The 14,543-nt window shown below is 46.6% G+C and overlaps 1 protein-coding gene across 1 annotated transcript in view; it reads left to right on the forward strand.

Moving 5' to 3' along the window:
- The window catches only part of LOC110488365 (poliovirus receptor), a 77,993-nt gene extending 63,716 nt beyond the window's left edge, over nt 1–14,277 (forward strand). Inside the window, exons 7-10 of the mRNA XM_021560594.2 lie at nt 5,324–5,462; nt 5,941–5,998; nt 10,773–10,868; nt 11,356–14,277. Coding sequence (XP_021416269.2) covers nt 5,324–5,462; nt 5,941–5,998; nt 10,773–10,868; nt 11,356–11,586 — 524 coding nt within the window. The 3' untranslated portion in view covers nt 11,587–14,277. The remainder of the gene's footprint in view (nt 1–5,323; nt 5,463–5,940; nt 5,999–10,772; nt 10,869–11,355) is intronic.
- The last annotated feature ends 266 nt before the right edge of the window (nt 14,278–14,543 follow it).

Genomic DNA, 14,543 nt, shown 5'->3' on the forward strand with positions numbered 1-14,543 from the left:
CTGTTGTGGTTTGTTGGAGAAGGGGGGGGGGGGGGGGACTTACAACAATAGTTTTTACAATACTGGAACAGAGAGGAGATGGATGAGTGTGTAGGGTAGAGAGGAAGGGATGGGGGGAGGCGTTTTTGGAGGATGATGAAGCGCCTGGTTCCCGACAGTCAGACTAAGAAAAATCAGATGTTAGTCCTGCAGGGGGTGTGTGTGTGTGTGTGTGTGTGTGTGTGTGGGTCTGTCCAATGATAACATCTCCAGCTGCAACAAATCAGTCACACATAAACAAGCTGCAATTGTATTTTGTGGGAAGAAAGCGGTGGCCATTATTTTTACTGTTAGCGGAAATACCTGCATACCTGAGGTGTCTACACACAATCCATGGCATGTTGTTAAACCCCCCCTGAAACAGTTCCTAAACACAGAGAGGCTCTCAAAGTATAAAGTAAAGGGGAAAAGGCTTGTAATCAGGAGAGTTTCAGCCTATTAAACCATGTTTAGCTTCGCATATGTTCCCTGTGTCATTGTAACTGGCAATGTTTATATCAGGGACTGATACTGCATATAAAAGCAGCGAGAGGAGAAGACTTTGGAAGTGTGTGTGTGTGTCGACCATCTTTGTGTGTTTCTGCTATCCTTGTGTCCCTTTGTGTCTGATTGTGTGTGAGGGGGAAGGTCACTCAGTGAGGGACAGATGACCGATAGTGACCCAAGGACAGCCGGGGGACGTGGTGGAGCCCTTAGGCTGAGAGAAGGGTAAGACTGTCTGCCCAGGGCCAGAGGGCCAGCAGTGTCTGGATAAGAGTGTGGGCTGTGTTTCGCTGTGGCACTGGATGGCAGGAAGCATACTGCTCCCTGCGGAGGGGGTGTGGATGGATGGATGGATGGAGGGAGGGAGGGTGCTGAAGGGAATAGTGTCAGTCAGCGGGGCACACAACCGCATAGATATATCTATATAGATAGGTGTGATAGGTGTGTGATATATATGTGTGTGATATATATCACACACCTATCACACCTATCTATATAGATATATCTATGCGGTTGTGTGCCCCGCTGACTGACACTATTCCCTTCAGCACCCTCCCTCCCTCCATCCATCCATCCATCCATCCATCCATATATATATATATATATATATCACACACCTATCACACACACACACATCTATCTATGAATGACACAGGGGACAGTAGCATGTACTGACACATACAGACAGATGGATATAGCTGCACAATCTGACAAACACACACGCATGCAGTGTCACTGACTGACCTCAGCTTAATCTCCAGATAGTTATTCAAATGCACTGGGACCAACTGGGGCGAGATCTCAGTAGATTAGCTGTGGCTCTGCTTGATGCTACTTGGCACCAGCAGCAGTGGCCACTAAGACACGCTAGTATAAATGCCTGTTGGTCTGGAGACACCCAGCTCAGTGGAGCTTAAACCTTCTGCTTCATGCCCTTCTGAGCCCCCCCCCCCCCCCCCCCCCCCCACACACACACACACTGCTCTCTTGACCCGGCAAGAGCCCTCCGTGGCTCCGCAAACACCCAGTCCTCATTACGTATGCGGAAGGTTACCAGGTAATAAGCGCCATGGCGGCAGCCACGGCCCCGAAGCCCAGCCCTGGTCTACTTGACCCAGATGAGTGGCAGTCGCTCGATACGTGACCTGTTTTAAGGCAAAGATCAGGGGACGTGGGCTACGCTGGAGCCGAAATGAAGCCTCTGAAGTGGGTGTTGCTGTCTCGCGCCTCTTTGACCTAGTTTAATCCCTGGGAATGGAATGGTTGGAGGCGTTTGCAACGATGATAAACTCATTTCGGCATCATTTTCGTAGAGAAACACAATTTTCTGGTCCAGTCATGCTATTTGAGGAGGTGAACTAGGAGAGTGTTTTTAATCCACTAAGTGGCAGACCGAAACACGGGGAGAATTGACCGGCCTGGAAAAAAAGAGGGCATCGATGGCATTTGATAGTTTTGTATAAAAGCTACACTTTTAAACCCTAAGAGAGAGACACACAAACTTACACATGCAGAAAAGGGGGATACTTAGTCAGTTGTACAACTGAATGCATTCAACCTAAATGTGTCTTGTGTATTTAACCCAACACCTCTGAATCAGAGAGGTGCGGGGGGGCTGCCTTAATCGACATCCACGTCTTCGGCGCCCAGGGAACAGCGGGTTAACTGCCTTGCTCAGGGGCAGAACGACAGCTCTTTATCTTGTCAGCTCGGGACTTCGATTCAGCAACCTTTCGGTTACTAGCCCAACGCTCCTACCCGCCAGGCTACCTGCCGCACGGGTGTGTTTGTGTGTGTTACCATGAGGTGTCACGATCCAATGACTTTTGGATCAACTGTCATCCCTGGCGGTGCTAAAGGTCTCCGTGAGTGTGTGTTGCGTTGTACAGTTCACTGGTGAGCAATGGGGTAAGATAAGATGTATGCTTGTGGGATGCTAACGAACCCATCAGTGAAGCACTCCTGCAAGACTGTCCTCCAATCAAAGATGGCCCTGCAAAGTGGATTGTGTGTGTGTGTGTAAGAAGGAGGGAGGGCTTGGCTCGATGGTGCAGGCGAGAAGCCGGGAACACACTAGGTCACTAAGATGGTTGGGGAGAGAGGAAGAGGGAGGGACGGAGAGTTGGATGAAGAAAGAGAAAGGGAGGGGTAAAGAAAACACTTAGAGGAGGTGGAGGTTGCTGTCAGTGGTAATCCTCTTTTGGCCTCTAAGCACAAGGCAGTAAGGAGCCGAATAATGTTTCCCCCTGTCGACAGATTTTCAACTTCATATCTCCATTATCGTTATCTTTGTGAAGCTTTTAGTCTTCTCTCTCTCTCCCTCCCTCTCCCCCTCTCCATTCTTTGTCCTTTCCTTCACTCATTCGCTCCCCGTCTAGCTCCAGCACTTACTGTACACGTTTTTAATGGTTAGTTATTAAACTAAAGGGTAATTATGTAGTATTTGAATGTATCCATTTTTGAATGTATCAGTTTTCAGTCAGCTAGAGGAGGCACAATGGTCCTAAAAGGGCTCTGTCTGCCTGTGTGTGTGTGTACCTCTGTGTCTGACTAAGAGCGAACATTTCAGAGCTTTACTTGCCAGTGAAGGGAAAGTGAGCAATGGAGCGCGAGAGAGAGAGATGGAGAACGAGCGATAGAGAGAGATGTTCCAGTTGGGAGTTTTGCGGAGGAGTGTAGCAGCAGAATGCCAATGGCGATGAAGGCCCGGCCGACTGTGAGTGGTTGTTTCACTAGTTGTTCCTCCCTGTCACTTAAACCGTATCCCATGGAGACGGAGGACCTTTAAAGTCTGCCTCTTGGCCCCACTGCAGGGCCTTCGCACCCCTATCACTCTCTTCTGCCCTCCCTCCTAGCACCATCTTTACCTCTCTTCCCTTCCATCTCTCTATCCCTCCATCCTCCTACATCTATTTATATGTGAGACACATTAATATGTGACTGTGTAGCATGTGATGGAGGTTCGGGAGAGTCTCATTCTTTCAATCTGGGCTGACAGGATAGCATCACACACTCGATGCCTCCCCCCTTTTGATTCAGTTGGTAAAAGCTAGCTATTCTGTGTGTGGTAAGTGACTCAACTGAAAGAGAGATGCTGTAGAATATGTTAGGATGACTGGCTAGGTGTACGTCTTAGTGTGTATGTATGTGTGTGTGTGTGTGTGTGTGTGTGTGTGTGTGTGTGTGTTTGCGAGTGCTAAGAGGTTTGTCTATTCTCACCACATCTGTTATGTGAGCTAATAAGTCTTCATTGAGATCCTCTCCACTCTCCACTCCACCACACCCCATTCTTGTATCCAGCCTGAAAAAAATCTGTTCTCATTCCTTTCTCTTTCTTCCCCCTCTCTTCTTACCCCCCACCCTGTCTTGGCCCTTGTTCTCTGCCAAGCCAAACCTGTGAGCATCGGGGTGGGTGTGTATCTTTACCCTCCTTTTTCCAGCCATTCCAATCCTCTGTTTCTCTACGTCCTTCCCTCAGCCCACCCCATCCTTCAAACAGGGTTATATTCATTAGGCACTGAACATAAGAAACAGGGATGGGACTATCTGGACTTGAGCAATAACAACAGCTTGTTTTTAGTTTTTCGTCAATGCTTTTAAGGAGTTCTACTGCTGTTTGCCCTAATGAATACAACCCAGTTAATTTCCTCCATGTTAGACTGCTTGTTTTTGATGCAGTAACTAACATGACTCATTATTTATTGAAAATACAGTTTATCAGTGGAGAACATCAATGGTAAACGCTGCGAATGTAAACTTTGATATCCAGCACATCAGATAAACGGCTAGGATACCCACAGAGGGATGCCAATAGGCTGGGGGGGTGGGGGGGGGGGGGGCTTCTGTCTGTATAGATTTCTGTGTGTGTGTGTCCACGTATCCAGCTGTGAGAATGAGAGAGAACAATTTAGGACCGAGACAGCCCTGGCCACCACTCCATCTTTCTCTCTCTCTCTCCCTCCCTCCATTTAATGTTTTCGTGATAATGATTGGAGCTGGCCGGTCTCTTTTCAGTTGTGACTGGCGTTGTTTGTATGAGGGTGCGTCTCTGGATGTGTCCCCGGTCGTAGATTCAGCAGACTCCTCTACACACACACACACACACACACCTAACAGATGCGTGGGACTGCACCACTCCCAGTGGAATCACCCATATTTGGAATCTTTGATATGGATGCAAGCCTAGCTGGAGGGAGAATCGACAAAGTAATGTATGTTCTCACTCACAATCAGCAGTGAGACTTTAGCTTGGCAACTGCACACCATGTGGCCGCAAAGAGAAAGTACACCATTATTATCCTCAATGGGATCTTGTCGCCCCCAGTGGCCATCTGTGGAAACTGCAAGCTGGTTAAAACCAACATAATGAGAGGCTTTTACATTCAATTTAGACGCCTCACTCAGCCTCAGTGCCCTCTGGAAATCACAAACACAGACATAATTGAGCAAGGAGGCGGAGGTCTACTTGGAACATCGTCGGATGATAAGATGTCTGGCAAGGATTAAATGCCTAACAGAGCTGATTTCCTGGGGTGTATTCAGTGATGAGAAAACATTCTGGATGTTGCAGATAGAAATAGAATGACCAATCATATCTGTTCTCTGCGATACATATCTATCCGAATGTTCTAGAACATCCTCCTGAACAGGCCCCTGTTCTTCAGTTCAGCTGTTTTTATTTAGAACTTCTGATTTGGATTCTGATTCGAACACATTTTCCCAGCCCTTATCCCCAATTCAAATGACACATTCATTTGAATTGGACTAAATCCTAAGTCCTCCGCGTCGTCTTCTCTTTCAGAGCAGCGTAAGATTACAGCAGGGCCGTCAACGGCTGGCATCATCGGAGGCATCATTGGTGTGGTCCTCTTCTTGCTGGCGATCGCCTTCGCTGTCATCATTCTGGTCCGCAAACGCAAGCAGAACGCCATGAATGGGGAGTGAGTATTCCGCTCCCAGCAATTGTTTCTTTCAATATATGACTTAACAAATACCTATCTTTCCTCCAATCAATTAGGTTTTATTCAGTCCAAAATGAATCTGTTAGGTATGGACAAAGTTTGAGTTTGAGTTTATTTTTATTTTTACAGGGACAGTGCACATTAATCAACGTTTCAGTAAACGTGCCGGTTTTAGCCAGCCGGCTAATTTTCAACCGCAGTCCCTGGGCAGGTTATTAAAAACAATTACAATATAGACAATAGCAACATAGAACAAGCAAGACATAGCAACATAGGACAAGCAAGACATAGCATACAGACAGAGCAACATAGGACAAGCAAGACGTAGCATACAGACAGAGCAACATAAAACAAAAAGCAGCAAGACAAAATTCATAAAAGTAACAAAGTGTTTCCACACCTCACAAGTGAGCAGCACTAACCTCTTCTCCTGCCCCCTCTTCTCTCATCCAATCAGTGGTCCTCCCAAGCACAAGCCCCCTCCCCCTGTGAAGGCCGGCAGTTCCACTGAAATGGTGAGGGGTCCACGTCCCTGTCATTCAGGGCTCATTATTAGTGAAGGCCATAAACAAAGATTACGTATGTAACCACGGTTATGTGAGCTATTGGATCACTCCAATATGGTATTCTTCTGCTATGCAGGATACATTCTGAGTAAGAATTTCAGATTAGTCCCGGATACCGAGTAGTGCTGCGGCCGACCCCCTTAAATAGCTGCTGCCACAGTACTCCCACCTCGTGTCCTCTTCAAATGGCGCAGTATATCACCGAAAAGAGGATTGGAGTGATCCAATAGCTGACATAACCGTGGTTACATACATAACCTTCGTTCTGTAGCACTATATTGGATCACTCCAATATGGTATCACAATAACAGATTCATCTGTGAACTAGGCATGGCCAGACAAGAGTAAAATTGCATAGGACTGAAATCAGGGCAGTCATGGTTACTGTGTCCCTCCTTCCCCCTCCAGGGAAGTGGAGGCAACACACAACACGGCCGTCCCGACCTGGTTGGTGGCAGCAACATTGACTCGATAGTATCTAGCAAAAGTTCTAGATGACGCCCAACTGGCCGAGGCGCAAATGTCATCAAGGGGAAATCCTCAGCGCAAGGCCCACGATGTAGCTGCTACTCTAGTGGAATGCGCCACTACAGCAGACGGCAGAAGCCGTCCGAACGGCTGATATCCTGTAGTAATAGTGTCCACATCCAATGTGAGAGTCTCTGTATCGTTAGGCTCTTCCCCAGAACTCTCTGACCATAGCACACGAACAGCTAATCCAACTGTTGTATTGTCTTAGTCCGTGTAATGTAAGTTTCCAGTGGCCTCATTGGGCACAACACACTTGGGGAAAATCTTAGCCCACCCGCAGCCGTCGGAGGTACGTATGTGGACAAATGTAAGGGCCGATTCACTTGCCTGTCAGACTGGACCATCGGCAAGAAGGAGAGCTGGGCCGGATGGCAACATTCCCCTTGTCTGCAAACATTTGGAAACATTCAGCACTCACTAACTCTCTTAGTGGAGGTAATAGCCAACAGGAATGACACCATCATGGATGGGTGCTTCAAAGACGCTGACCTGGGGGCGCAAGTGCTGACACCACCACATCAAGGTCTGTTTGGCACCGAACAGGCCTTCGCTGGACGCAGACGTCTAGCTCCCTTCATAAACTTGGAGAGCAATGGGTGGCCGTGGGTCCCTCCAGGCGATCGTCATAACATGCCAAAATTGCGGCCAAATACACTCTCAAATTGGATGACTCTCGGCCTGCATCAAGCAGTGATTGTAAAAAGTATAAAACCTTTTGAATATCACACGACTCTGGGGCAACATTATGACCCCCACACCAGAATATGTCCCACCGCATTTGATATAATACGTTGGTCAAGGAAACCCTGGCGTTCTGCAACGTGCTCACCACATTGTCCTGAATGCCTAAACTTGCACATTTACTTCTCTCGGGCCAAGCCCAAAGCTGGAGGCAGCGCGGATGCCACGGTATCCCCCAAGCCTGAGTGAGCAGGTCGGGTCTCAGTGGTAGTTGCCATGGGGTCCCAGAGAGGAGTGACAACAGGAGGCTGAACCATGGTCGTTTCAGACAGGATCAGGAGCAGCCGGTGGCCCTTCAAGCTGACCCTGTCTAGCGTAGCTATGATTAGTGGAAATGTTGGGAACGCATAAAGTGTCGTTGCCGGCCAATCGTGAGCGAGGGCGTCCAAACCCAGAGGGCCTGACATGAACCAGCTGGGACAGTGAGTGTTCTTCTGAAATGCAAACAGGTCCACCTGTGTTCTCCCGAACAGCTGTAGCACCACCTGAGCATTTAGACTCCACTCCCCTTCCGCTGGGCCATTTCTCGAAAGCATGTCCGCTGCCCGCAGTGACACTTAGCGGGTCGGAGCCCACAGTAAGAGCTCCAGAGCCATTTCGTGGAGGTGCCGTCATCTCAGTCCCCCCTGTTGATTGATATAAGCCACTACCGTGGTCTTGTCTGATCTGACCAGGGCATGCTTCCCCTCCATGCAGGGCAGGAACTGTTGGAGAGCCAGGCGAACTGCCCTGAGCTCCAGCACATTGATGTGCTCGCCACTCCACTGGGGGCTCCTGCGTCTGCTCGCTGCCATGCCTGTGAACACTGCCCCCCAACCCGCTAGCGAGGCATCGGTGCACACTAGCTCCCTGCGGTGGACTCTGTTTAGTGTCACACCCTCCAACAGAAAGGAGTGAGTACTATTTCAACAGAGTCCTCCCTTACACATGCATTCGTCACCGATGGCTGACAATGTCTGTGTTGTCTAGTGTAGATGGTTAGAGTTTAACCATCTCTGGAGTGGCCTGAGGTGAAGGCCCAGAGAAGCCGACATGAGTAGGACGAGTAACTTCTGGCACTCTGATATGGACATGGCTTGTACAAGCTGGAAACGGTCTAGGTAGGCATGTATCTTCCCCAATCTCGCCCGAGGGAGACGTGCTCTCATAAGAGTTGAGTCGATCAACATCACCAGGAAGATAATCATCTTTGAGGGTGTCAGGTTTCTCTTCTCCCTTTTTCTGGTGAAGCCCAGGTCTTGAATGTGCTTTAAGATTATCCTTGTCTGCTGTGGCACGCTCCAGCCAGTCATCCAGGTAGTTCAGCACTAGAATTCCCTGGGACATGATAGGCGCTAGGATGTACTTTGTGAACGTACGAGGCGCCAGTGATAGGCCTAACGGGAGGACTTTGAATTCGTAAGCCAATCCTTTAAAAGCAAACCGGATTTACTTCCAGTGATATTGATGAACAGGAACATGGAAGTATGCATCCTTCAGGTTGAGTGTGGTGAACCATTAGCCACTCAAGATTGCCTGCAACGCCTGTGCTGGCATGAGCATTTTGAACTTGAGCTCCTTTAAACATTTGTTGAGGCCGCTTAGGTCCAGGATCGGCCGAAAGCTGCCGTCCTTTTTCGGAACTGAAAGATGTGGAGTAAAACCCACTTAGCCGTTCTAGCGGCTCTACCTTCCTGATTTGCGTCCTTGCTCATGATCGAGGCTATCTCCAGCCGGAGTGCCTCCTACCTCACCTCATCTGCCGTAAAATGCCAGTTCCCATTTTCCTGCCCCTGTTGTCTAGGCTTTGGGAGGAGGGGAACCAAGACGTTGCTGGAGCATCCTCGAGACATCCTGCCCTGCCTTCCAGCTCCTTCAAGTGGCGGCAGTAGGGCGCACAGTTGCCAAGAACTCCTGCAAAGTCTCTGTCTTTGAGCAGTTTTGTAGTCTGCTGTATGATGTTGCCAATCCTTGGCCCAAAGGTGGAACCTGGCATGAAGGGGAACTCCAATAATGTTTTCTGAACTGGCAGTGGCTGTTTAGACTGTGCCAGCCAAAGATGGTGGTGTGAAGTCACCACTGAAGCCAAATTCTTGCCGTTGGCATGTGTCAAGTCTGTCTGGAGCATAATGAGTAGCCTTGACACCTCTGTGGCCTCCTTAAGAAGCTTGTGACCACCCCCTGGGAGGCATAACATGATGAAGAGGGTGCTGAAAATGCTTTGCAGCCATTTATTGCTTACTCTTTCAGGTCCTGGTTTGAGGCGATGCACCTTGCCAATGATCTCCTTGTCAGGGAAGATCATGGCAGCCACTATGTCATCGATCACAGGATAGTGTTCTAGCCCCAAGGAATCTGCATCCCTTAGGTTAGTCCACGGCCTGGTCTGGTTGTCGAAACAGAAGCGCCCTCCAATCTTATTCCTGTATTCGCGGAGAGCAAAAGCGAACTTGGGGCAGATGGGGATAAGGAGTTGCTCAGATGGTGCTTCTTCCAGCTTGATATCAAGGGTGTTAGCCACTCTACCTAAAAGCTCCCATGTTTCTTCCTTCACCACCGGAGGTGCCTCCGTAACAGCGCTCCCAGCTACAGATGGCGCTGTGAACTGGGTCGATCCCTGAAGCACTGAAGCACTGTCACCCAACTCGTCTCCAGGGTGGAGAGGTTTGTCGCCATCATCCCATCGTAAAGCGTCCACTTCCTCCCGCAGACTTTGCACCTTACGTTCAAGGCAGATCAACTCCTCAGCCGTACTGAGTTTGGTGGTGGGGGGGCGGCCAATAGGGTGCTTCTGCGACTAAGCATTACCCCAGAAGGGGGGAATACGGTCATCAGATGGGGAGGACTGGACTGTACATCCCCTCCAGGCGCGCTAAGCGCATGCGTTTTCCAAAGGCGGCACAGACCTGTCTACTATTGGGTTCACCATCTGCTCTCTGTGGGTGTTCGAGCTAGCTGCTCCAAGCTATTGAATAGCTGTGGGTATACTTCTGCGCTTATACACTCTAACATAGAGTTCCTACCAAGCAAATCCTCCCTGGAATGAGCCGCGAAAAGGAAGTGGTGGGAGTAGTGTGGCGGCAGTTATTTAACCTCACTAGGGTACGTGGGACGCTTACGCTCCCATTTACGCAATAAATGTTTGTTTTGTTCGATAAAGTCCCTGTTTATATCCCAAAACCTCTGTTTTGTTCGCCCGTTTTGTTCAGTAATCCACAGGCTCAAACGCAGTCACAACAGGCAAACAAAAAATCCAATTAGTATCCGTAAAGTTCGTAGAAACATTTCAAACTATGTTTATAATCAATCCTCAATCCTCAATCCTGCCGAGCAGAAGGATACTTTATTAGAGTGATCCAATATAGTGCTTCATAACCACATGCGGTAGTGCAGTTCTTAATTGGGAGAATGTCTATTGATCGGAGATGAGTGGCCCAGTTAACCCGACTTTGACCTCTCCACTACCCCACAGCTGAACAAGCCTGTCACTGACTCAGTGCTGACGGAGTTGACGGAGACCCAGCCTTTCAGTAACGTCTACTACGAGACCAGCGGAGAGCCTGTCACGGTAAGGGGACATCCCCCAAACTCTAGGTCGTGATCATTAGGTCACACCAGAAAACAAAAATGAATGTTTCTTGTTGTATTTAAGTCCAGGTAGTTACTCCATGTTTTAGTCTGTTGCCTGCCATTGGATGCCTAATGAACACAACCCTGGACTCTCTCATTTTTCACATAGTGCTGCTTAAAGTCATTGATTTACTACCTGTAGGCTACTGTATATTGACATGTCCTTTACACCTGTCCTTTACACCTGGCTGCTTTCTAGACTCTACAATCAGTCTCAATCTACTTTATCGTCAGATCACTCACCCTTTTTAACTATATTATAACATTCTCTCTCCACGCTACCTCAACAGCTTGACTATTTAGAAAAAATTTAACCTATTGTGAAACTATTGCGAAATGCATGGTCCAGGAGTGGATTTTGCCTACCATATCACATCTTCAGAGTTGTTGTTGCTGGTTCAACCGAGGATCTGTTGATGTTACAGGATCTGGATGCGTGTGACGATGACGATGATAACACCGTTGGCGGTGGGGCTGCTAATGGCGGCGGCCCTGCTGTCCTGGAGGACTCGATACAGTATGCTGATGTCGACGACACGCTAAATGACGAAGCCCTGCCGCCGTACTCTGACGCGGACGATCACCATGTCGACGAGCCGCCGTCGGCCACTGTGGCCCGCGGAGAAAGCTTTGTGTCGGCAGCCATGTATGTTTAGCAGGTGACGTTTAGGTCTCCATAATGACACAACAACAACACCGTGCCTCTACTCGGTTACATTGAACAGCACAGAGTCCGAGCAAGGCTCTGGAAAGATCGGCACAACTCCAGCCTCCCGATGTGGTCAAATCCTAAATGCAGTGTTTCCTACTGTTGTGATTCGGGCAAGGTAATATCACTGGAAACATCATTCAAAAAATCACCAGAAAATATCACCCGAAACTGGTTGTTTGAAAGTTGCAATGTTACACCGTCCAGTAAGCATCCTCAGACCAAAATGCCATTTTATGGCAGTATGAACAAAATGAGGTTGTCACTGTTTTATAACATTGCAACATGACTCACGTTTTGGGTTCAGTCTAAATTGCAAGAGCTGGTAATACTGCATTATTAGGGTAATGAAATGTGACATCTTGGTTTACAGCAAAGCACACAATGCACACACAATTATCAATGCGCTCGTAATTCCCCCCCCACAGGAAAGATTACTGCTTACATTTAAGTCAAATTAAGTTCAAATTATAAGGATTGTATTTTCAGAGTGTCAAAATACACGGCCTGTATTGGAGAATACTGCCATTAGTACCATTTTATGTAGATGAAGTGGTTAATATGCTCTCTAATATATGCTGTATATTTTACACATAGCAAAATATGTATTTTAATATTTTATATTTTAGTCTTATTCTAAAGCCTTTTATGTACTGAAACACAAATGTGCAAAACCTCATCGATGAACAATTATGTGAGACCGTGTCATGTTGGTCAACGATGTCAAGGTGAACCAAATTATCAATGAACACTGTAAATAATATTATATTGATGCTTAATATATTGCCGGTTAAATGTGTGCACAAAAAATAACTAGTGTAGTTGGTTCCAGAGCCTCTATGTATAGGGGTGTCAGTTTCCGTGTGAAATTGAAAGAAAAAAAAACTACATTTTACTTTAACGGGTATTGAAGTTGTCAGTCAATGAATATAAAAAACGGTTTTGTGGATTTTAGTCCTTATAACTCTGCATGGCATGATCGTGGCTCGTTTCAAAACAGTTGGCTCACTTTTCCCAAGGCTACTTGCAGACACCAGGCTTTATACTTTTTCAATGTTGTCGATGTCTTTGCAGTCCTCCATTGTATCGTCTACTTCAGGCACAACACATCGATGTAGAGCAGCGGGGTGGTTTAGGCCGTACAGAAGGCGCACAGCACGACTTGAGATATCTTTTGGCTGATACATAAGTCAGTCAGCATACGACTACGTTCTTTCCACAGAGTGCTTACTGCAGGGTGCAATAAACAGAAAGTTGAGTCGAACTCTTGCTGAGTAATGGGAACAAATCATTGGTTCTGCGTGTTCCAAAGAGCTTGAGTCGCAAAATTCCACGAAGGCGTTGATCTGTCAGTGTCACCTCGACAGACACCGAGAGAAGCAAGCCTGTACTAAGTACATTAACTTGTTAGATAAAAAGACACAAAGAAAAAGACAGAAACATGAACAAAAAGCACATGTACTAATGTAGATATGTATGTAAATAAATAGATGCTATAGACACTAATGATTGATAGACAGATATAGAAAAATAGATGGCTAAACGTAGACGGACGGGGTAGACAGACAGATATACGGACACATGGAGAAATTGATCACAGTAACTGCCTACCCCACTGTTCTATACTCCATCACAGTCAGTGCATTACTTAAATATTATTGTTTTTTTTGATGTGACAATCACTTTGAAAGCAACTGTCATTGGCTTTTGGTGGTGATTTGGTCTCTATGGTTTCTTTTGAAGGGAATGTCTGCATGCTGCATGGAACTATGGGTAGCTCAACTTCTTCTCTGTGCAAAAAGAGTCACGCTGCCATTTTGAAAACATATGGCTGTGGGCGGCGGGCTCGCATAAAGTGCTGCAGTATCAGACAATCACATCTGTATTTTATAGCCCTTACGCAGGTCAGAGTTCAAAGGGAAATTAATTGTTCATTGTTTGGTTTTATAAACTGTGATTCCATTTATTTCATTTTTTTTGTGTATTTTATGTATTTCATATTGTCATCAAATATATTATACTGTTTTGTGTATTGCCTATAAAGAAGAAGACTCAAAATTGAAGATGTGTTGATATATTGAGCTTAAAAAAGACAATCATTGGGACCCCTGGGTTTGTTATTATCAAAGACCAATGAGTCAGCAGTCTGTTTAGTTTAGTTCTGTTGTTTCATGCTCAAGGCATCTGCTAACTACTTCTCGCTGCAGCAGGAGATGCTGTGTGTGTTTGCCAATAAATTAGCCTCCTCCCCAATAGGTTTGATGCCAAAAATACAAACCGTGAAGGTTAGCGATAACACTCATCTGAATCCAGTCTTTTTCCTTCTCTGCTTGTTCGGTTATCTCACATTCGTTGTTGCTTTTTTTTCATCACCAAGCCAGACGTGCCTTCGTTACTTTATTTTTAGCTTGTTCATTTACACATTTGTTCCTCTTAGAAAATAAAGACGAGATGAAAAAGAAACATGGGGTAACCTCTGATTGTGGAAAGCCAAACACTTGATATTGTGTTTTATTTATTTTTCTTCTCTTTGCTTTCTTTCCCTTTAACTGATTTTTTTTTCTTCTGATGCTTTTTGGGAAACGTGTTATATGTTTTACGGATCATTGTCTTGTTCAATAAAATGTAAACTAAAGGCCCTGAACTTCTCGCTGTATTCTCTTCAACTTATGAGTCACAATGACCTCCAGGCTTGAGCCCTTTAAGGCTCCTAAATGACCAACCAACATCAATCAATCAATCAATCAATCGAATGTATTTATAAAGCCCTTCTTACATCAGCTGATGTCACAAAGTGCTGTAATTAAACCCAGCCTAAAACCCCAAACAGCAAGCAATGCAGGTGTAGAAGCACGGTGGCTAGGAAAAACTCCCTAGAAAAGCCAGAACCTAGGAAGAAACCTA

The sequence above is a fragment of the Oncorhynchus mykiss genome, chromosome 32 (genome assembly GCF_013265735.2).
Source record: "Oncorhynchus mykiss isolate Arlee chromosome 32, USDA_OmykA_1.1, whole genome shotgun sequence".
NCBI lineage: Eukaryota > Metazoa > Chordata > Actinopteri > Salmoniformes > Salmonidae > Oncorhynchus > Oncorhynchus mykiss.